A 23894-nucleotide genomic window follows, 5' to 3' on the forward strand; every position below is an offset into this window, starting at 1 on the left:
CAAAAAATTACTTTGCTGACCATTGCAAACCAGAGAACTGCATAGTATGTCAAGTAATTAGAGCAGCGCAGATCAGAACACAGTAGGTCTTGTTGAGGCCATCTGCGTTTACTGATGTGACATTCTAAGGGTTTCTACAATCAAAACAAATCAAATTCCATCCTAGTCAAAATACACTTCAATCGCTGTTCCTTTGTCTCAGAGTTGACATAATTCTTAGATTTCTGTCTCTTCTTGACAAATGGCTCTATTGAAGAAATGTTGAGTAACACGTATCTGAACACTGAACAACTCTTACCTCGTTGGCAGCAGCTGCCATGGGAGTTGGGTGGTTGACAGAATCGCCCAGTGCAATAGCTAATCTAAGATCCTTCTGTATGTATTTCAGGTAGAAATCAGGTTTAAAGTTTCCTTGCAAGATATCTGTCAAGAGGAACGCGTGCAAAAAATAAGCATGACAAAAGTAAATCAAGCCCACACCGCAAGGGCATGTAATTCAACACCAAACTTCCCTTTCCCATGCTGATCATCAGGAACACTGCTTTTAGCTCTTCTGATTCTCTGCCCTCTATCTTCATCTGGCCACAGCAGATACCATCACTATCGCCCACTGACAAAGTGAGCTCAGATTTCTAAGAAGCATGCCCTCCATTTCACTTATTACCCTGCCCAGTGAAATCCTCACTGTGAACTCAAGTCCTAAGCAGGCTGTAGACAATGCAGAGCTTGGGGTAGATTCTCAGAAGCCTTGGCTATGAAGGGCAAGGAATGGGACTCTGCTCTTCATTTCCAGAAGGCTTAAAACACCCAGAATCCCAGGCTGATGAAGATGGGATGGTTATTTTCTCCCTTCTGCCATTATCTGAAATGCTGCTAGGTTGTGGCAAATGTCCTACAATAAAACAATGCAAGAAAACTTTACTTTGGCACTTCTGGTCCAGGAAGATGCTGGCAAGTTGTCCCTGATTGAGGATATCCAGAAGGGTCTGTTGGGACTGGCCAGTCACTTGAGCCAAAGTCAGTCCTTCTGCTATCGTTGCCATGAAGCTGCCTTGGACCATGTTCACAATCAGCATCATCTTGGCAGCATTGCCTACTTCACCTGGGAGCGAGACATACCATTGGACATTCCTCTAGAAAAGATACAGCAGCCTTGCTCCCCCATCCCACACAGCATTAACACTACTAGACTCTTCATACCAAGCACTTGGCAGCTCTCCCTTCCCCTGAAAGGCTTCAGAAAACTTTACCCATTTTCCAAGCACTCAATGGAAGGGAGAAATCATAACAAAGTATGATTTAAAATAAAAAAGCATCATGGATCCTTCAAAATGAGCCAGTATTAAAAAAAGAAAATTTAGGCTGGAGGCTGTGAAATTGGCCAAGTTCCCGAAGAGCAGGCCAGTCTCCCACACTGCCCAAGACAAGAAACAGATGACACATGTGCCTCTCAGACTCCTTACTGGAATTCGCAGTCCTTACACTGACTAAGAAACTGCTATCAGGCCCTTCGTGTTTCAATTACCTAGAAAAAAAGAGGTCTTCCCCATCGCTTGGAAACAGCTACTGCAGTCCTCATATAAACCCCTGTCGCCAGCTGCCAGGATCACAAGCATCCCATCATTAGATAGCTGCTGATTTCCTGAGACCGGTGCTTCCAAAAAGCGACCGCCCCGGGACACTATCACCTGGAAAAAGAGCATCGCTGGTTAGCTGTGCATGAACAGCACGTGTGGATGCTGAGTAGGCAGCACAGCAAGAACATTGTTTAGGGCATACCTGTCCCTGAGGACAGAATTTTAAAGCAAAACGAATAGTTCAGACATATAAACAGGAGAGGAAAGCACTAACACATGATGCACCGCGTACTGCAAAGGGTACTCAAGACCAAAAGTTGCCCTCACACTCCAGCAACATTTTCCTGCACCTGTCACTACTGTGCGTGTTTAAGCAGCTGAACATACGTGCTTTTGCCATGGCACCCTGTAATGGCCAAGGAACCAGTGCTGAAGTTGTACGCGTGGTGTACGAATCTCAGAAGATTGACCGCTACAGTATTTTCCACCCTTTTCCCCAAGGATGAAAGGCCTTTGACAGATCTCTTCAGCCAGCGGTTTACTAATATATATAATTCTTCATTCTCCAAATTCATGCTACACGCTACTGCATCACCAGTGGGTCTGCTTGAAATTCACCAAAACTAGCTCCCCTTCCTCATGCAACAACACACACTGCCTTTAGGGCAGAGGATAACAATCAAGACGCCAAAAAGGAAATCAAAGGTACCACATCAAAAATAATCAGCACACTTCTACAGAAATCCTCTCTATAATAATATTTCTACAAAATGACACATGAAGATGTTCTTCTTCCCCTACCAGAACACTTAAAATAAGCAGATTATGCATTTTCTCAATTTAAGGACAGTTATTAATCCAGACGGTGCTTTCTCCTCCAGTTTGCTGCAGAGTACAAAATCTGGCTATGAAAGGGATCAAAATTTGGCTGGCTGTTTGCATGGGTGCCAGCTAACAGCCCTGCCAACAGGCTTTGCTGTTATCACCAGGGAACATCTCATCCAACTCTTTTTGCTGGTCATAATTTGACAGTTTATTTTGTCTTATTTGCCTGGGACTTGACTGTCTCCCAAACGGAGCCCAAAAACTTTCAGAAGCATCTTTATTATTAACAGCTTACCACCTGAAGCAACAAGACCTGCACCACTGCTGCTGAAATTACAGATGTTAGAAATTTAGTCGAATGTGATTACCTGGGCCAACTCTGTGACTGTATCTGCATCCACGGTGGACATATCCACGTAACACTTCCCTGGGCGAATCCCCTGCAACACTCCACTCGGACCAAGTACCAGCTGTGGGGAACAGAAGAGCGGTAAAGCAATAGGGTGTCTGCAAAGAAACTCCAATCCTGCAGGACAGCAGTTCAAGCAAGCTTGACACTGCAGTGGTAGACTCCTAGAGGGATACCAAACCCTTCCCCCCCGGGGATTATTTTTTTTTAAATATCATTTTTGTTGGGACACTTATTTTTGCATAACTGCACTGCCCAGCATCTACAGTGACCCAGGCTACCGTGGTTAGTAGGAATCAGAACTGGCATTCAGTGACTGTATCTTGGTTGTCTAGCTGGTGGAGGGAAAAAAAAAAAAGAGGTAATCCTTACATCCTTTGCTGCTTTTGGATCTGATACACAGGCAAAGGTGATGTCACAGGTGGAGACAACTTCAGCAGGGGTTCTTCCGAGCCGTGCCCCCTCCTGGATGAACAGGTCACACTGCAAGAGTCACAAATCCAAACGTAAGAAAAATTAAGTACAGAGCAAATGGGTTCTCTAGCACTTGTCTGAAACAAACTCTGTTGCTGGACCCAAGTCAAAAGGAGTCAGGCATATTAATTACATAGGAACTGGGTTCTCTTCTGTTGGCTTGTCCCCACGTGCACACAGGGCTCTTTTGCAGCTTTTCTGAAACGCCAAGTGACGAACTTCAAAAGAAAGACACAGGAAAAGAAAACTTACGTGAAATGATAAAAGACTGAATGTTGTGGGTTTTGGCGGAGAGATGAGGGAAAAAAAATGGTAAACAGACATAGCAAATAGGTGTTACTGGACAGTAAACAGGAACATACACAGCTGAAACTGACGTGTTTGAGTGGGCTGCTGCTTCAAAATCTTAGCTCCTTCTCACCCTATCCCCTCATACTATCCATGTTTTGTTTGCAGTTAAAAAAAAAAAAACAAAACTTTTAATCCCTTTTAGCAAAGTAAGTAACCACAGTGCCCTTCTTGCCTTTGACCTTCCACAATATCATCTAAGTACCACATCTCCCCCAGCTACCTGCTTTCCCTCCTCCACCACAAAGAATAACACTGGCTATAATATAAGTGTAACATAAGCTCCATTTTCACTTTGAATACACCTATAAAAACCTTCTCATCCTGGTCTTACAACACAGCAGGTGTTCCACAGAACCTTTGTTACCGCAACATGAACAGCACAACGGATATGTGGATGAAGCTGCGGTCAAGTGATGGTCCCACCACACCACTCCTAGGATCAGCTCCCCAGCACTTGGTCTTTTTGTCCAGCTCCATGACACAATGACTTGGCTATTTACATCAGCAGTATTTCCAGAGGCACTTTACACGGCACTCCTCAACACATATACAAAGTTGTAACTTTTCTGGCAACTCTCTCACATCTCATACAAAATGGCAGTGGTGTGGGGACTGTTCACATAAGAGTGACCATGCTAGGACAGACTACAGCTTCATCTACTCAAAAGGGGCCACCAACAAGCACCCAAGAAATAATAATAGAACAAGGTGGTGTCCTGGTTTGAGCTATAACAGAACTAATTCTGTTCAGTGATTTTACTTTCCAGTCAAGTCTCTTCTCAGTAACTGCACTTTCTGAAGTTAACGGCATGTTCCTCCAGACAGCGTCTGCTTCTAGCAGCGATAGTACTTGATGTTTATAGTTAATACCAAGGAATGGGATGCAGAAAGGCTCTTGCTTATACTTGTTCCTACAGAAACCGGGGTCACTGCTGAATCTTGTGCCCCATGTTGAAGTGCCATAAGTGAAAAGGTCTTAATGAAGTAAAAAGTTCACACCTGCAGGGAGGAGTGCGCCAGACAGGTGACCCAAAACTGACCAACTATGTGTTCTATCCCATATACGTCACATTCAGTATAAGGCTGAGAGATCACAAGGGTTAAGCCCTCTTCTTCGATGGCCAGCATCTGAGGAGGACTCCATCTGTTCCTCTGTCTGTGATCCCGATCCATGCATTGCTGAATCCAGTTCTGAATCCAGCTCCTGAGTTCAGTTTCCACCTGCTGCTAAGTCCAGCCTGGGACTCCTCCAGCCCTGCAGCATCAGTGGTGATGTATCATCATCAGGAGGCTGGGTTCAGTATTGGTTTCATGTATATTTGTATTTATTTTATTATTTTTAGTAGTAGTATTATTATATTTTCTTTTTATTTTTATTGTTTCATTAAAGCTGTTTTCCAAAACATGTAAGTCCCTCTCCCTTGATCTCTCTCCCTTCCCCTTCTGGGGAAGGAGAGGGGTTAATAGAGAGCATCTGGCATTCCTTAGTGGCAGGCCCAGCCCTAACCCATGACAGGTGGCAAGCATATACTTGTGTTTCTTTGGCATCCTCTCCCAGGCACCACTGATTTAGTGACTCCAGGCCTCCCTGAGCTAGAGGTGGTAACTACATGTTTAGAAAAGGTTAAGTATCATCTGTACCTTAAGCACACGCCTACCTTCTCAGCAGTCCGGTTCCAGACAGTGACAGTGTGACCCATCTTCAGTAAGTTGGAGACAATGCCACTTCCCATCAGGCCAAGTCCCAGAAATCCTATCCTGAGGGGGAAGAGAGAAACATTAACGCAACAGAAAGCAATTAGTGTCAGCCTCTCATGGTCTTGGAGATGGTGTCAAGAGCAAACCCTGGAGCATCACCAGCAAAAAAAAATCCCAAAGCCACAACCAAACCAAACACGTTCCACTGCGGCCACAGCCAGAATGGGCAGATAGTGAGCTTTAAAAACAAGCTGGCATTTAATTTGCTTACCAAGCAACCCTAACAATTTCCTGAAGAAAGTCTTTACCCTGCTTCAGAAGACTACCTAAATATTAAAGGTTTGGGTGGTCTGCAGGTTTGGTTTGTTTGTTTTGTTTTACTAAAATTGCTGCTCTTGTGGTTTCTGTTGCCAGCCATGGCCTTAGTGAAGATAAAGAGAACATCTAGAGACCAGCTAGTGCTTCTCTAATTAATCTTCTGATTTTTAAACTAAGTCACATGTACAATGACTTGCTTATGCTATCGAACGATACACTACAATCTTTATTTTAATAAAGCCCAGCAAGGACTACTGTGCTAAGCATCACACACAGACCAAAGACCTAGTCACTGCCCTACAGCTGCGATTTTGGACAGATACAGAAAGAAAGGAAATAATAGGCCAGTACAGGTCACTGTGAGTGACAATACTAAACTCCCATATACTGGCCGCCTTCCCCCACGCCTCTCCCCACCACCTCAAAGCTGGCAAGAGTTTTGCTGTCCCACTTCAAGATAAAGACAACATGCTAACAAGTTCCCTTCCTACAGTTAACTGCAACAGGAATTCCTTTGCAGCCATTACTGCAAGGATCCTTTCATCCATCATGCAGCTAGCTTCACGCTAAAAAATTCTAGTAGGAGACTCTGAAGTGTTCAGTTACATATTTGATGTAACTTCACGACGAAACCTGCCTGGCAATTCCCTAGTTAATTCTTCAGAATTAGCTACACTACAGATGTGCTGTGGCTTTCTCAAGCCACCTGCACTCTCCCAGCTAGCCATGCTGCCCTTTGTTAGAGCAAACTAATTCAGACAGGTCAGAGCAAGCCATCACAGGCTCCTTAAACAGACCAAACAAGGTCCATCTATTTTCAAGTCTCCAAAACAGGAGATACTCTTTCTCTCCCAACCCACCTCTGAGCCACACTTTCCTGAGAGACCGTTTTACCTGAACAGCTTCATTGTTATTTTGGTTCCCCTGGAGTACTGTGGAGAACTGACATCCCATGAGAACGACCCCAACGGCAAACAGCAAGTTGTGGCCTGAACTCAATTTGAACAGAGCGGAAGTTACAGAGTGAAACAGGAAGCTCAAGTTAGGCTTCTCTCACTCTAGAAAGGAGAAGGGGGACATTAGAAGAAACCAGAAAGCTCACGTGCCACATAGCAAAGCTCTTGCCCTGGGAGAACACACCTCCCTCTTCCTCTTGTCTTCTACATGCTCAGGAAAGCAATTAAACAATCCCAAGTCAACTGCCAGGCACTACTGGAGAAAGATACCCTTTTATCTTTTCTGCCTCATACAGCATTCAGAAATACCGCTGCTTAACATTCCGCAGTACGCCCTACAGGAAAAAGGCAACTGCAGAAAAGCTCTGAATTGCAAATGTATCCAGGCCAGACCTTATTCTGAATTTTTCTACTGTATGGCCCCTGTTTGCTTTTAGCTGCTTGCCTCCCCGCTGTGCCCCCCAAATCAGAGTTTCACACAAGGACAGAGGAGATCTGCAGTTAGAGGGAAACATTAGGTTTATTTATTCTCAGTGACAAGCTGGGTAATGGCTGCATGTAAGAACTGGGAAGGAGAAAAAGGAAGGGAAATGGCTGAAGTGCGTTGGAGATCTTACTTTTTGTCTGTAGGCGTGATACTGCCATTGATTGCTGTGCTGTCTGCTGCCTGGATGGAGGTGGATCCTGTTTCCTGGGGGGGGAGGGGGCGGGGGAAGAGGAAAAAAAAAATAGAGTGCATAGCTCTGGAGGAACTGCAAGTCCTCATGACAATAAGGAAAATCCATCAAAACCACAATTTGCCTTACCTCTTCACAAACCTTCAGCTTCTTTGTGATGGCTTGATAGCAGACAGCTGGCTGTATGGAGAAGACAAAGCATTCAGGGGAAGGACAGTGTGATTTGTTCTGCCCAGCAAACAGACCATATCCTTGTTACACAGAAACAGGCAGCTCATCCACCCACCACCATCTGCAAAGCAGGAAAACACTCGGGCTTCCCTCAAAGGGAGAAAATAAAAACTAAAACCTACTGCAACATACTAAGCGCTTCCTTTCCCACCCTGGCTCAGCAATCCAGCCCGTCTTCTGATACAAGTACAACAAACTCCTTTCTGTAGTTCATATGACAGGCTCCTCTAAAGGCAGGGATCCAGGGCATCCCTCCTCTCACATTGGCCCAAAGAAAACCAGAGATCTCTAAAGCCTGCCACAGAGCACCTTGCCTTGTACCTATGATCAGTATGTCAATACAACTGTGGAAGCAAAACCTTCTTGCTAATATGAGAAGGCACATGGCTTTCAACAAACGTGAAGATGAAGGCTGCTCCTTCCCACGCTGCTTATTGTGAGCTTGTCTAGCTGCTCTTAATCCTTCCGGCTCTGCCCAGATCCTCAGCCAGACATAAATCCTTTTTCATTTAATTTGATCTTTTCTTTTCCTCCTGATGTTCCGCTGAAGATAAAATCCTGCAAGGCTTGACTCTCAGGAGATAAATCGGCTATACTTTACACGGAGCTTTTCTGGTCCTGGAAATCCTCCTGCCATACTCAGTTAACTGACAAGCTTATCCAGATGAAGGAACTGGTAGGACAACCATCAAAGATAATCAAACAATATGATTTTTAAACAGAAAAATAGCTTTTCCTACCCCCCAATGCTCAATCTACAGAATTTACTACAACAGATCTGTCAAATCCTGGTGCTAGATAACGTTTAATTACTGAAACTGTTCACTGTACTCAATGCTAAATCGTTCTAAACCTTAAGGTTAGGAAGTAATTGAACTACAAGATTGCACACGAGAATCTAATTACCACTAGCCCCCAAAGAACAGAATTTCAGAGCTCTTTATGCGTACTCCTCGTACTTAGTCCCAGCAAAGGGCAGGATGCCAAACTAGACAGACCAGCAGAATGATCCTGTCTGCCAAATCCTCACCTTCTCTGTCTGGCTCAGCAGGAAGTGATGAAAGTGCGGATCACTGTCCTTCACAGGCTACAAAGAGAGAAAGTACGAGCTCAGAAACATTCCCAGAGAGTCACTGAACAACCACAGCACAATTCCCTTGCTCTCCCAAGCTGCCTGAGAACAGTAGCTTAAGGTGGAAAATATAAAAATGTATCAGCTTCATCAGCAGCCTGTTGCAACTAAGCAGTTTACATTGTGACTTATTCTCAAAACCAAAGCCATTCAAGTCAAATTCCTCATTTTTGGACATCTGGAGAAAACCAAAATATTATGAGCAAGATTAACATAGGAGGAAGATACCTCATATCCCACTTCTTCCTCTTCCCAAGGGAATGAAAACGCTTATTTTCCAGCTCCCAAGGAACTCCTTAAGACAGCATTCTGGGAATCAGCTGGAAACCACACCTAGCACTGTCACATGCTAGGCAAACACATCTCAACAGCAACAAGGATGGTAGGCCCAGGTATCTCACCTCCCCGATGAGCATCATATGCACTAGCCTAGAGTCATGCTGCTCTTACTCTGCTTCACTGATCACTTACTTATGCACAAAAATGAAAGGTTTCTAAAAGCTGCTTATGAGGGAAATCAGATGAAACCACCCCACAGGATAGTATCCAGACAGGAAAAGACTATCCACATCACGTCCTCATTTAGGAAGCCAGCCCCAGAAATACTCTTGAAACAAGAAGTGCAAAAATGAGCGCAGCAAGTTAAGTATGAATCTGCAAATGGTTCCACAAAGGCTGAAATCTCACTTCCCAGCATACTTCTTAATTGCCCGGGATATTGTCTAGCTGGGTTACACTGCAGAATGACAGAATGAGAGCATCTTATTTTGTTCCTACAGGAGGAAGAGAAGGTCTTGCTATTTTACAGCCCAGACAAAAGGTTCTAGATTTGCTTCCACAAACCCAGTTCCCACATCGCCTATGTTGTAAGTACAGTTTCTCACCTCACTGACGCTTGGTGGCCATTTAAATCCAGCCACTGTTCCAGTCATCACTCTCTTCACTGTACTTGACTCTGGAATTGTGAGGTCCTGAGGAGATATGAGGATCAGAAAGAGTTTACAACTGGGCTCAGTGGCTGGCCACAGCACATGGATCATACGAGCACACACGCAGAGGTCTGAAAAGCATTACAAATGCCTTCCATTTCACATGCCTTTCCATGAAGTGTTCATATTTAAACTCACAGCATATTATCAACACAGGTGAGGTGAAGAAAACATGAACTGCCAACAAAGGAATTCAACCACAGTAATGGCTTCTGGAGAATCCATTCTTCACATGCAAGAGCAATCATTGCACTTGTGTAATCATTCAATGAGCAGAGAAGCAAACACACACTTGATCCACCATTTTCCTCTAGTGGATGCAAAAAGCTAAACGAATCAGTGAAGAACATCACCACAGTCAAGAGGTCTGAACTCTTCTAATCCTCCCCTGTCATAGAAAAGTAGCCTACCTGTCAGTAGGAGAACCTTCAAAGCATGAGGCCGACAGTCACATCTGCTCAAGTTTACAGAATCCATGAGACAGAAACTGCTATGTGGACTACCCCAGACACTCAACAGGCCCTGATATGTAATATCATGACAACGCTTTATGCATCGGGTTTTTTACTGTTGAGCAGATTAAAATTTATCTTTCTTATTTGCCCAAGATATATAGATTAAAATAGGTCTTTATGCTTTAGGTCATAGATATATGATACAGACATACAGGGCTTTCTGCTACACGAAGAGAATGTGCAGGACTTCTGCCTAGTATGTGTTATCTTCCTGAAATGAGGGTCCAGAAATGGAATCGCATTATCTTTTCTCTGAGATTACTTCCTGAAAATGCACAACATACCTTAGTGTCCACACTGCAGCACAAGAGAAGAGCACTGTTTGCAAACAAGTTAAGAGCCAGACTCCTAGAGGTAACCCAGATTGATGCAACTGTTTCATCTGTTAGTAGGGACAATTTAGACAGCAGTCTCCAACCTTAAAGTGTCTAGGGAGAGCCTTGCACACCGAGATTCTCTCCTTAGAGACCACGTTGCTGTTTCAATTGGTAAGCATGGATGAAACCTGCTCTGATACCTATGAAGTCATGTTGGTCCTTTCAAAATACTCATATAAGCTCAAAAATGAGAGTATTGGGATGATCATGTATGTTTACAGAGCATTTCTAGATAGAGCACACCTCAGCAACAACTGGATTCTTTAATTTTGTGCATCCTTACTACTTGGAAAGCCAAAATTTGGACTGCGACGAGGCAAAAACCCCCAAATACCAACACTGCAGTAATTCAGGACAGTGACATAAATCTTTTTATCCTAAGGCTAAGAATTTGGGGAAATTATGAGAACCAGGCAAGAAGACAAGATTTTAATATTATTTCACAGGCTGAAAAATAGTATTAAGGCAGTACTGCTATATTTTCACACCAATTTCTTCAGTACATTACTTTCCAGAAGCTATAAGGCTACTTTCCCACATTAGCCTACTTATTTTCATGGTCTGTGGCCAGACATTTATCACAGAGCTAGCCATCTCTTTGTGATAAGCTGCTTTTCAAACCACTCCGCTTGCAATTTGTCAGCAAAATAATTTCTACTATTTCTACAATTAACTCACTCAAAGCACTATGATGCCCTGAAGTAGCTAACACAGTAAAACCTAAGCATGCAATGTGTCAGCACGATCAGAATTCTCCCAGCCATTAGTTTTGATCAATTTTGGAATGAATCTATCTCAAAGACACAAAAGCATTTTGCAAGTGGAAAAAAAAAAGGCCCCGTGGCTTATTGTAGTAGAAGTATGAGAAGATACAATATGCTCATAGTAAGACACTCTGAAAGGTGAAAGTACGTTGCTGGTAAAGTATTTTCCTGCACCAGCCAATGATGCAGGAAGTTCTGTAATTATTAGTAAGAATCCACAACTATGCATCCATCCTTCCCCTCCTCCAACTCCCCCCAAAAGGCAAAACTGATGGGCTCTGTTGTACAGCCTGATTTAACAGAAGCTGGCTCTAAAACAAAGCCAGTATTTCCTTCACAGCTAATATCTGAGATGATTGGCTTCATTTTACCACATCAAGAAAAGAGTTTGCTGTTCAACCAGTGAAGGCCAATCCAGTCACAATTTTGGAGATCAAAGACTACCATCTTGATTTGCATCCTGAAGTGCACTGAAAGTAAAGATCATGAAGCGCAGCATAACGTGATCCCTTGGAAGCACAGGTGAGCAAGCAGGCTGCCACATAGTGTATCAGCTGAAATCTCCCAATGGTCTTCAGTTTCCAACAGAGCACGTGCACTGTTAATAATCCACCAAAATCATTATCCACTCAGAAAAGGAAGATCTGGACCACAACAGTGAGTTCCACAATAAATAAAAAGGCTGGAACTCTAGATGAAGGTAGACAAAATATTGGTGGCTATCATTGCTGCCACAACATCTCAAAATAACTGGGAAGTAATGGGGATAAAATAATAATGCTCCAAGGCTGGACCTTTATGATGAAGGATGGAAATATATCCTACAGCACAGAAGCTGAAATTAATACAATTAATTCTTCTGGTTGATTCCCCAGGCTGCAAGAGTTTCTTCTTTAAGCCCTAGCCCTTCAGAATACCTCACCCTCCGTAAGTGCTGAGGGTGAAGTTGAGTGACTACTAATCACTTATACAGAGCAGATGAGATGAGAGAAGTCAGGAATCAGATGAAGACCCACATCTCTTCACTAATCCCTCCCACACAAACTGAACTTCAGGGATGGCAAGATGAAAGGTGGAGTCTCATGATACAGCTCTTAAAGCCCTCTCAAAGATATGAATAGAGCCACTCAAAATTACTAACTGGTAAAAATTACAGGAAGAATCAACAATACGCTTGTCAAAGGTATAAGGGAGCCAAATGGTCTAGAAGCAGTAACATGGAACAGCTTAAAAAAAACCTGATACTGAACTGACTCTTCCTGCTGGTCTGTTAGTCAAGGTGTCAGGCAACCCTAGAGTCCAGCTGCAAAGTCCACAGGGCACTGGCGGACATGCACAACACAAACCTTCTCATCCTTGGGTGGACGCCCCCGCTTTCGGGGGCTCTGATCCTGGGCTCTTTTCAAAGGTGATTTTGATCCTCTCTCTGACGATACAGAGGAAACCCTCTTTTTTCCTTCCCCTGTGCCCTTCTTCAACTTCCCTTCAGACAAACTGGCTTTGCGTTTCTCTTCACCAGCAGATTGCTTGCCTCTTTCTTCACTGGAATTACGCCGATTCTTCTCTTCATTGGAGTTATGGGAAGACGCCTGAGAGATTACAGAATAGAAGATGGTAAGGAAAGAAGCGAAGTGCTGGAATGATTTTCATGCAAAACCAAGGATGTGAAGGACCCTGTGCTGATTACTATCAAGCAAAACAACAGCACAGTAACTTGAAAACTAGGTATTTCTTAGCCCTTTGAAATCAGTGAGTGAAGTTCCTGGTTAGTTCTCCTGCAAAAACACACCAGTTTATGTAAGCAAGTAACAGAACAGGCCACTTGAAGACTTGCTGGGAGTGCATGCACACATATGCACTTCCAACCTACTAAAGACAAGATTAGTAGATATCAAATTCTAGCCCAAGACTTAAAGACTGATGTATCAAATCATCATAAGCTTTAGTTAGATCTTCAGTTTCTCCATCAGTTTAACAACACTTTTTTCCCACCAAACAAGAATGAATAGGGAAGAAGAAAGGATAAAAACCAAAGGAATGAAAACAAACACCCCCTGACCTTGCCAGGGGCAACAAACTCCTTTCATATGAAAATGCATCTGACCATCATTCATGCCAAGGCTTGTTTTGATGCACACAGTAAACTCACCTGGTCCTTGCCTTTGGTTTTTCTAAGAAACTCCTCTACAGCATCCACAGCTTGCTGGAAGCGCTTACCCTTGTTAATCTTTATCATTTCCTCTTTGTGAGGGTGATAAGGCTTCAGCTGCTCCACTTTGATCCAAGCACTAGAAACAACAAAAAAAAGTTGGTTATATTCTCCAAACAGCAACTTTCTCAACCATCCCACTTTCAGAAACACAGCTACACTTTTTTCTCCAGAGCAACTGACGATAGCAGCACAAACTCACTTTGCTTTGTACAACCTGAAGGGCTATGATTTCTGCATTCACTGAGAACTTTCTTCTGGCACTTTTATTTGGTTCCTCTCTCAAGTTTTACATCCTCTCATGCTGGCAGTGCTCTGCTCTAAGCCTTGCTCACATTTTCTGTCAACAAAACAGCTTTTGGATGTGAGCACAGTTACTTTTTTAGAACAAAGGCAGTCTAGTGACTGCTCTTTTATCACCAGGAGGAACAACCACAATCACATGCCTCCACATAAGGTAGCCAGCAATACGAATCTGCTTGAGAGGTTGTTGAAAGTGGAGGCCATCAATCTCTTGTTCAAACAACACACACACAAGTGTCTGCAAAAACCAGAGGGAAAAAAAAAAACAAAAAACAAAAAACAAAATTACGTGTCTCACAGTAGAGCTGACCACAAATAAAATGAGCACAAACGCCACAGCTCATTGCTGAACATATTTCTGAGGCACCTTGGTATGAAAACATTTTCACTTTTGAGGAAAAAGAACCGCTTTCTTCATATGTTGATATTTTAAGATAAACAGGTACAGTAACAGAGTATTAACCTGACCTCAGTCCCATGAGGAAACTCAAATGACTTCCCTGTTTCCACTGCTGCTAAACAGGACTTCCCGACATTTACCAAATGGTTAAGTGGTCAAGTACAGAGTGACAACTCCACTTTCCTTCAGGTTGATAGGATTATGAGAGTGTCTTTACAAAAATATAGTACCATTTACCCAGGCTGGTACAAGATACCACAGACCTAAACAATGAATAGATAAGGAGGAGCCATGTGTTTATTAAGTAATCAGCAGGTCTCGTAAAACAAAAGGTGCCATATATCTCAGCAATTAGTGAATCTCAACCGAAACCAAGAACCAGACTACAAAACTCTGTTAGATAAGACAACTTGCCAGAGAAAAATCATTAAAAAAAAAAAAAAAAATTCTCAAAAATTTCAAGGGAAGTTTGAACTTTTCAACTTTAGGAAACAGTGCGCAGGCTTAATAGACTTATTAATATTATCTTCTCCGCCCAGGAGATGCATAATGACATGGTAATGAAACATACGATGCATGATGCAAAGGGGGGTACCTGTTAAGGTGTAAAAATGTAGTATATGTAGTAGGCAGATCAGGAAGTCTGTGCCTTCCTAGTACCTTAGCCAACGGGGAACGGGAGAGGGTCCTATGTGGCCGGGAAATCAGGATAAAAAGGGGGCTGCGACCCCAGCAACTTTGAGAGACCCCACGGGATATGCCCAGTGGACTCTCCCTTTATTCGAATAAAGTTTATTTTACGGGACTCCTCTGTCTCCTTTGTGATCACTGACCGCCGGTGCCAGGATATTCCACACAAGGTTGACAAGCTCTTGAACCATTCCTTCACTGCAACTTAGGGAAAGGCCTTTGCTTTCAACATTCCTTGTGGCTCTCCCAGAGACGAGACTACCTTCATCTCTCCCCAAGTTCAAGCCCAGGCTTATCAGCCACACTGTTACAAAGCTATTTCCGTCGTACTGAAAGCAGACCTGCGCAAGTTTTAGAAAAGCTTTTCCTGAGCTAGGATGGCCAATTGTGCTTCTTGCATGCACAGCCCAGCACACAGTAAAAACCAAGCAAACTGATTTTGTTTCCAAAACATCTCCGTGTTACAAACATTGACTAGCCATGATTATAGGTTTTAAATATTCTCCAGTGTGGTCTAGCTCCTGCAAGCAGGTGAAGTGGTTTAATAGCTCCCTTTTCAGACACTGTGTGGTGGTTTGGTGTCTGGCGGGGCTTCGGATCAGTTTTGGTAGTAGGGGAGGGGGCTACAGAAGTCGCTCCTCTAAGAGGCTTCGAAAAGCTCCCCCGGGCTCCAATTTCAGACCCACCTCTGGGCAACGCCAGACCAATGGCGTCTCTGCAAATAACTATTTAAGAGTGAAGGAAGCGGTGTCTCTTTGTTTTGACTGTTTGTGGTGGTAAGCGGGTGAGAGAAGGGGGATGGGAGAGAGACAGCCCTGCGGACACCCAGGTCAGTGAGGAAGGAGGGGGAAGGTGTGCTGGAGCAGAGGTTCCCCGGCGGCCCACGGGGGGGTGGCGGCTGAGCCCCTGAAGCCCAGCGGTGGCCCAGAGGTCGCCCTGAAGCCCGCGGAGGGCCCCGGGCCAGAGAAGCAGGGACCGGGCCCGGAGCAGCCGCGATTCCGCCCTGGAGCCGCCGGTCGGTGGGAGGGCGGCAGCCCCAGGAGGGACCCGTGCTGGGGCAGGGTGGGGAGCTGCGGCCCCGCGGGAAGGACTCGCGTTGGGGCAGTCGGAGGAGGAATGTCTGCCGGGAGAGGGGACCCCGCGGTGGGGCAGGGGAGGGCTGCGAGGGCCCCTCTCCCTGAGGGGGAAGGAGCAGCAGAGACACCTTGTGCCGGCCGGGCTGGGACCCCCATTGCTGCCCCTGTGCTGCTGAGGAGGAAGAGGGAGCAGAGCTGAGCCCGGGGAGACTTGAGGAGTGGGGGAGATGTGTTGTATTTAAGACCTGGTTGTATCTCTCATTATCCTTGATCGTAGTGGTTGTTTGTGTTAAATGTATGTTGTTATCCCCAAGTTGAGTCTGTCTTTTGACCGTGACCATAACTGGTGAGTGAGCCCTCCCTGTCCTTTGTCTCGACCCTCAAACCTTTTTGGTTGTATTTTCTCCTCCCCCACCCCACGAGGAGACGGGATAGGGGTGAGTGAGCAACTGCCTGGTGCTTTTGGAGCCAGCTGGGTGGGCTCAAACAACGACACACTGTAAGCTAAACCGAACATAAAGGTGAAAATAATGACAGTAGTAGTAGTAGTAGTAGTAATAATAATAATAATAATAATAATGCTGTGCTGGATCTTGCTTGTCCTCTTTTCACAAAGCTTCATGAAGATCTTTCTCTTCACTGGTATTAGCCATTGTTTGTAGTCAGGAGTCAACTTGCTTAAAGTAGACTGAAACTTTTTGGGTTGCATTTGGAGAGATGAGGCCTCCTGCTAGAACTGACTGCAAAAAACACCAGCATCCTTTCCACATTGCCAGTGCGGCGTACACCATGATTCCATCATAGCCTGGAAGCAGAACCCAGTACTCTTACATGCAAAGCTGAATCCTTTTGCTTAGTTTACATCTTCTTCATAATAACTGACTTAATGTAATATAACAAGTCAAATCATTACTTTCAGACTAGAGCCTGCTGCCCAGCAGCTATTCAGAGAATCCCTCCTAGCTGCCCAGACATTACAGTGAAACGTATCTTAAAATTCTCTTATACTGTAAAGCTCTTCTGTGGCACACAGGGACAAAGCATCCCTAGGTACTAGGCAACATTAGCTCATGAAAAGCCCTTCCATTATATATATAATGGAATTTTGGAGTATATTATAATAAAGCATGTTAAACACTGTTACCAGATTTGAATTTCTAAATAAAAATAACTTCTTGCTATCAAGGCATTCCTTTAGGTTTCTGCACACCCTATCCCTCCTCAGTGCTCAGGTTCATTAGCTTCCTTTCTCATTACTTTTCCTTTGGCATGGAGAAAGTCTGAAGCGCAGAACTTTCTGGCTCCTGGCTTCGAAGGCACACCTTGGCAATTGTAATCCCCCAGGACAAAGAGCTAGAGATCCCAGACACAAACTAGTAAGTGAAAAACAGTCTTAAATGCTGCCTGAGAGTTAAAAATAAATTTAAAAATAAAATTTAAAAAAAATCAGTCTTTTCCTTGCCAGTTTATTCTTTGTGTGTCACCTACCTGAACAACCTTCTCTAAGATACGAACAGGTCTTTTGACACCAGATGTCCATAAAGCGTTTGTGTGCAATGTTTCAAACACTTGAAAACGAAAGAACTTTCCACCAAACAAAATCATTCCTGTTTACACACAAGATCTCTCTCTGTTAAGTAATAACCTCAAAGCAAATGAAGGCAAATATTTAGGTAAGAGGTCTCTAGGATACAACATATAAAAGGAACTACTACTTTGCTCCTGGCTCAGCAATGAATTAATGCCCTAGAAAAGCATTAGTGACATTGCATTACTGAAGATATATTTAAGATGAAATTGTATTCTTGCTGCTGCACAGAGTCATATGGTATCTGAAAAGAATGGGCTAAATGGGAAGTGAAAAGATGTAAAAAAGATACATGTTAGTAATGTGTTTATCTGCTTATTTCTCCATATCCTTCCTTGTTCCCTCCAAAATAGCATTCTTATAAAACCACTACTCATGTAAAATCCATGTTACATTCATGAACAATTATCAAAACTTAGAATGCTTGTAAAGCAGAGGCAAGTCCAAACGTGACCTGGAGCTTCATGGGAAAGTGGCACAGAAAAGACACGACCAGAGGTACCACATTCAGTTCCCTGATACAAGCTTAGCACAGGCAAGGAGACCTTACACCCCCCCGCCCCTCCCCCCCACTTGCTAGCCACTCTCTTCCAGTCTAAAGGTATCAATTTCTAATGATAAAAACAGAAAAATGAAAGTGGAGGAATATCACAAATACTCGCTTTTTGCAAGCCTTACAGTTAGGGATGGAAAACAGTGGCACCGTATCTCCAAATTTCTGTTACTTACTACAGTCTGGGATAAATTGCAGGAAGTTTTTTACACTGTAGCAGTTCAGATGCCCACACTAAATGTGAACACAACCAGTTTTGAAAGTCAAAAGAAAACTGCTTGGCTATCTACAAGCCCAGTGTGTGTGTCAGCACACAACAGAGAAATCAAGATGTGTTTCCTGCTGTCAAGAGGGAATGCCTCTATTTTCATCAGTAAAACAACTCGAATGGGTGAACTCTGGAGTTTGGTATGTAAACTTCTTAATGGAAAAAAAATTACAAAAACGACCACACTGAATTAGAACAAACACCTATGCAGCTAAAAGGATGGGATACTTAGCAAAAGAAAACAAGCAGCAGGGCAATACCGAAAGAAATTCTAAGTATCAGATTTTTCAAATTTGTGCAATAAAAAAAAATTTGCAGAGTACTTACACATCCAGAGATGCCAGTAAGAAGGGGCAAAAGTTTTGACTATAGTAATTTTCAGCTATGGCACTCTGCCTGCAGAGATGTTCAATTAACGCTCCAGCTGGCTCTGCTATATAGCAGTCTGACTACAGCAACATAGAGCTTTGCATGGGATAATCTGCCTAACTGAGAAACACCGGCAATGCAAGCTAACCCTCTCTATCAGCTTAGTCCATACCCTCTGACTCCTCAGACTGACAGAGAGTACCACATCCAACACCTGGCAAATTTTAAGCAAGTGTTTTCTAAGCAAGTGTTTTCTAATGTCATGACCTGAAAGAACATTTTAGAAAGACTATATCCAGGAACTTCTCTCCTTGAAAACCAGGAAGAACAGAGGCAGAAGAGGGCAGGTGCTTGCATCCCAACAAGATATGGAGGATGGGAAGGCAATGAGTGCTGTGCTAAAATCACTCTGCCTGATGGAAACAGGCTGCAGATTACTATACTTATCTTGAATTGCAAGCTTCCTCCATTTTTTCCTTAATATACCAAGTCAGGAATTGCCCCTTGACCCCAGTGAGACTATTTAGTTTTGTACAGGTGCTTCAAAAAGGTGATCCAAGTAAGAATGGACTGCTCCAGCTTCCTATTAAGACTTTGATATACATGACTTGCAAGACCATTTGGCTATTACAGAATATCTAAGGGGGGGAAGAGGGTGGGATGGGAGATGAGTATGTGTTTGTACACACATCTCTGACGACTGCAGGATTCTCCATAGTATTTCTATGAAACACAGCAGAATGATATGTTCAAAGCAATGAATATCATGATGAATTTTCAAGCAGGCCATGAAATGTAAGAATATTTTGAACTGGATGAAGCACACCAAGACAGACCTGTAGGCTATGGACCTGCAGGCTATGGACCTGCCAGTCTATCAGTTTTAACTACAAAAATCAACAAATGCACGTATATAGCAATGCATAAGTTCTTACATCGCAGTACTTGACTACTGGAATGAGATTTCCTAGGACAAGACTGTAGCTTGGGAAATCAAAGGGGATTTGAAAAATATCTGAAAAGCACAGTTAGAAACACTGGTAAGTCAAAAGATAAAGGTCAAAGTTCCACATCTATTTAAAAAGACTAATTTAAAATTCTTGTTTATACTCCCATAATTGGATATTGTTACATGCTTGCCAGGCCTATGGGCAGGAAACATCAACTCTCCCCCATTTTAGATTAAGAATCCTTTTAATGTGACTTACTCTGAGAAGAGACACTCGGAAAAAGAACTCCTAGGCAGGCTAGAAGAATCTCCTTATCAATTTGGAGAACAAGTTAGTAAGAGACATTACATGACTGCATGCATCACAGTTAAGACAATCAGAATAGAACATGGATATTGTATTACAACTATGAACATCAAGGTGGCTTTCACTGTGGTAAAGCACAGGTGTACTTCACAGTTTAAAAAAACAAGCAAATTCTTCTTCCTTGGGTAGAAAATCCTTATCTTCCAGAAAATCTATTACCTTGAAAGTGACAGAAGTAACTAATTCCCCCAACACAATAAACATAAGGAGCCTAGAGCTCAGTAGAAAGTTTATCAAAAGCCAGGTCTTAGAGTCGAGTGCACTCATGCTCTCACTTTTTTGTCTTTGGCCAAAACTACTCACAGCCTTCCAGTTAAGAGATTTCCTTAGTCGCTGCTGCATCGCACTGGGCCAGCAAGTACTAGTATTGATTCACAAGTAAAGAAAAATGCATATTCTCCTGTGCTGTATCCTAAGCTATTCACAAATTTCACAATAAGGATTTCACAAATAACCAAAGCCTATCTATACACTACACCAAAACCTCTTCCAAACTTACTAGTATGTTCCTATTCACCCCTCCACTCTACTCAGATGCATGCACGCTAGTTCTCCTTAATATTTGCTACTGGAGCCATGTAAGTCAAGAGGAAACAATTTACCTAGCCTGAAATGGTGGCATTTCTGGCCACAGCAGCCACCTGGGAATCTTCGAAAGAAAATGAGACTATCAAGTCTGAGATCGCCTACCCATCGACAATCTCGCTGGCAACCACGCTCAGAAGTTTGCGAGAGAGATTCTACCCAGCAAGCAGCATCGCCTTCACCTTGCACACAGTGGGCAACAGGCAAATAGGTATATCCAGATCCTCAGGTGTTAAACCTTGACAGAGTAAGACAATAATAGAAGAGGTGTAAAAAAGGATCGGTGGTATAATAATGTCACCTTACAAACTTGAAAGTGGCAGAAACAGCGAAGTGCTACAAAACAGAAGCAATGTACGCTAGAATACCAGCATGAGTAAGTGTACTCATCACACCACGGACTACAGTCAGTGATGAAGCTTTGCATCCTCCTATTCATCATGCTGTTCATTATGTAGAGTAGTGACATTTTGTCAGTTACGTACTTCCACTTACTGTTTATACACAACTAGAAAAAAGTATTCACCAAACACATTCGTTTACTTGCACAAAATAAGGCATTTTCTCTTCATGCTCACATTTTAAGTGAAATAACTTAAGTTTTTACCAATTCCGTTTGTTGATTAAGCTCAAAGATAAGGATTTTCTCAAGCAACACACTGGTTAGAAAGACACAGTTCTAACCAGCACACTCTTTTAAAGTTCCAAGTCAGGACAGAATAGGCACACAAGCTTCTCTCTTCTGTCTATCAGTATTATTTTAAAAGAAGAACAAAGGGGATGGTATTTATTTCTATTTAATTTTCGGGTAGGGTATGCCAGTCAAAGTGAGCAAATTTCTAAATCAAGGTTATCTAGCAGGAAATTATTAAAATTCAGAAACTGGGGGGGGGAGGGGGGGGCACATGCAGGCAAGGGGGAAACACAACAACACTACCTTACGGTACCAGACAACTGGATTTTCCCTAGCCAATGCTCTAGAAACGTGTAATAAATCCTGATTATTGTGCAGCTCTGAACTCTTCATTTGCAATCACGCTGCTAATCTCAGCTACAGTGCCCCAGACATATGACCACTTTTTCCAAACTTGTCTAAATACAAAATATCTCTGCATTTGATTCAATAATATGAAATACAAAAATTGAGAACAAACAATTAGGACAGAAATAGTTAGTCTCCTCAACTTTTAGAGCTGGATTAGCTCAAATAACCATGTTTAACAACAATGCCACCACCAAAAAAAACCCCACTCTCTGCCCTCAAATCAGCCTTCACATTACCAGAGATCCAACGAACATTCCTATTAGTATGCAGCATTCACTTCTACTCCATCAAGTTTAGACCTCAGTTCTTAATGGAAAATGATTTTTAAATATCAAGCCAAACTAGTTTAGCAGTCAAAAATAATTTCCTTTAGAAACATCCATTAAATGGCCTCAGTTCTTGTTACCTTTTTTCCAAAAGCTAAAGGGCTTCCTAGTCTTCTGAAGATATTTGTAGTTTTCTCCCTTACTGTGTGACTTAATGCAAAACAGCAGAAAATAAAGGGAAAAACTGAAAAGTTAGCAAAATAATTTTCCGTTTCATGAAATACCCAAGTTCTCAGGTTTGGGTTTTTTTCCAGTTTCTAAGTATCTAAGTCTAAGACAACTATGATCTTGTAAGTGTGTCTGAATCAATAAACTCTGCCTTGCAAAAAGGTAGTCTACAACAGGTTTGGCTTTTCTATACAGTAATGTCTTCCCAAAGCACAGCAAGAATGTTTTCAGTCACCAGGTGTGACAGTATATTCTTTTACAAATGCAAGTATATATTCTGGCAGAAAAACAAAGGCATACTCTTAGCTGTACCTTTCTCATAGACGGTTACATGCTAAAATCTAACCCAGTCACATCACATCTACTCCCCTAAAAATGGCAAGCTACCAAGAACCTTCCTGCACAGCGGCAATTAAAATCCTAACATGATTTGAGTACATAAGGCTTCATACACCTACATGAGTGGCTATAGCATGCAGTAATAGTTGATTTTTGCTAGTTGACCCTTAGCAAAGCTACACTGCACTCTGTTAGTAAATATTTCTTCCATAAAAGACCAGCATTATATGGCACAGTATTTTCACCAGATGAAAACAAGCAGGTACATACTGATCTTCTGTTCCAAAAAACTTCACAAAGAAGCACTTTTTTCCACGAGGTTTCTTCAGATCTTTAGGTGGATTAACAATCTGAAGGTGATCAGAAGTGAAAGTTAAAAAGCACATAATGAAAATTTATACTTTGTGATTTTACTGCCATATGTTACAGCTATTATAGCTTTATTTTTTTATTTTTTTTATCTGACTAGGAAGAGAATTTGAATCTGTTTTAGGTCTTTCAAGTAAATACATAACCCATGTATTTCCTTAGACACGGGTATGCTGCAACAGAGTGAAAAAGCACCCAAACTCCACTGACACATCACCACATTCTTTGTAAGGTTTCCTCCTCCCTATCGCAAATAAATAAGCTAGCAATCTTTTTAAAATTTAGAAAGCCAAATGACATTAATAAAAGTTTGTTCCACTTAGGTAACTTTTAAAGTTTACATTTAAAGCTTTGTCTTTACTCCCAGAACAGATTGCTTATAAAGTTTAAAATACTAGTGAAGAGAAAAGCTGCTTTTCAGTTACACACGTGACACCTGAAAGACTGTAGGGGAGCCTGGACTTAACTTGATCCAATAACCAAACATTTCTGGTTGTCAGTCACATTGACAACACTTTTCCCTGCCAGATGCTGTTGTCACAGCATGCTCAGTCCTCATACCTACACCAAAAATAAAACCAAAGTTCTTTCAGAGAAGCACAAACAATAAAAATGGCACATATAATTCAACCTTTTTTAAAAAAATCTTTTTGGTCTTTCAACAGAAAAAAAACCCAACTAAACCAAAAGAGAAAGTTTAAGTACTCCCTACCCCCAGAATTATTAAAAAACATAGCTCTAAAACAGTATCTTGAGAAGCCAGACTTTATTTCTATTACTTAATACAGTGCATTTAAGCAATTTACTCTGGGAAGAAATAAACTTGTTTTGCAGAAAGTGATAGGGATTAAATAACTAAATATGGGAAACACAATAACTTCCAGAGCTGGATGAAATGTTGCTTTTCGTTCTACCTGAACTAACAGCTGTAAGTGACAGGCTGAACTTCTAGATTGAATAAAACCTTAAACTGGTTCACAGTTTAGATTTGTGGGGT

The 23894-nt window shown here is 42.5% G+C and overlaps 1 protein-coding gene across 5 annotated transcripts in view; it reads right to left on the bottom strand.

Moving 5' to 3' along the window:
* The window catches only part of GLYR1 (glyoxylate reductase 1 homolog), a 29840-nt gene that overhangs the window by 3489 nt on the left and 2457 nt on the right, over nucleotides 1-23894 (bottom strand). The window contains exons 3-15 of one of the 5 annotated variants that reach the window (XM_086473279.1): nucleotides 22799-22878; nucleotides 13443-13581; nucleotides 12640-12882; nucleotides 9533-9619; nucleotides 8547-8603; nucleotides 7415-7465; nucleotides 7226-7299; nucleotides 5295-5394; nucleotides 3184-3276; nucleotides 2771-2872; nucleotides 1526-1688; nucleotides 923-1102; nucleotides 299-423 (exon numbers count right to left, since the gene is read on the bottom strand). In XM_086473279.1, coding sequence (XP_086329405.1) covers nucleotides 299-423; nucleotides 923-1102; nucleotides 1526-1688; nucleotides 2771-2872; nucleotides 3184-3276; nucleotides 5295-5394; nucleotides 7226-7299; nucleotides 7415-7465; nucleotides 8547-8603; nucleotides 9533-9619; nucleotides 12640-12882; nucleotides 13443-13581; nucleotides 22799-22878 — 1494 coding nt within the window. Of the gene's footprint in view, nucleotides 1-298; nucleotides 424-922; nucleotides 1103-1525; nucleotides 1689-2770; nucleotides 2873-3183; nucleotides 3295-5294; nucleotides 5395-7225; nucleotides 7300-7414; nucleotides 7466-8546; nucleotides 8604-9532; nucleotides 9620-12639; nucleotides 12883-13442; nucleotides 13582-22798; nucleotides 22879-23894 lie in introns of all 5 variants that reach the window. The other 4 variants (XM_086473278.1, XM_086473282.1, XM_086473281.1 and 1 more) reach the window with 4 other exon arrangements.

The sequence above is a fragment of the Leptosomus discolor genome, chromosome 14, assembly GCF_034619465.1.
Source record: "Leptosomus discolor isolate bLepDis1 chromosome 14, bLepDis1.hap2, whole genome shotgun sequence".
Taxonomy (NCBI): domain Eukaryota; kingdom Metazoa; phylum Chordata; class Aves; order Leptosomiformes; family Leptosomidae; genus Leptosomus; species Leptosomus discolor.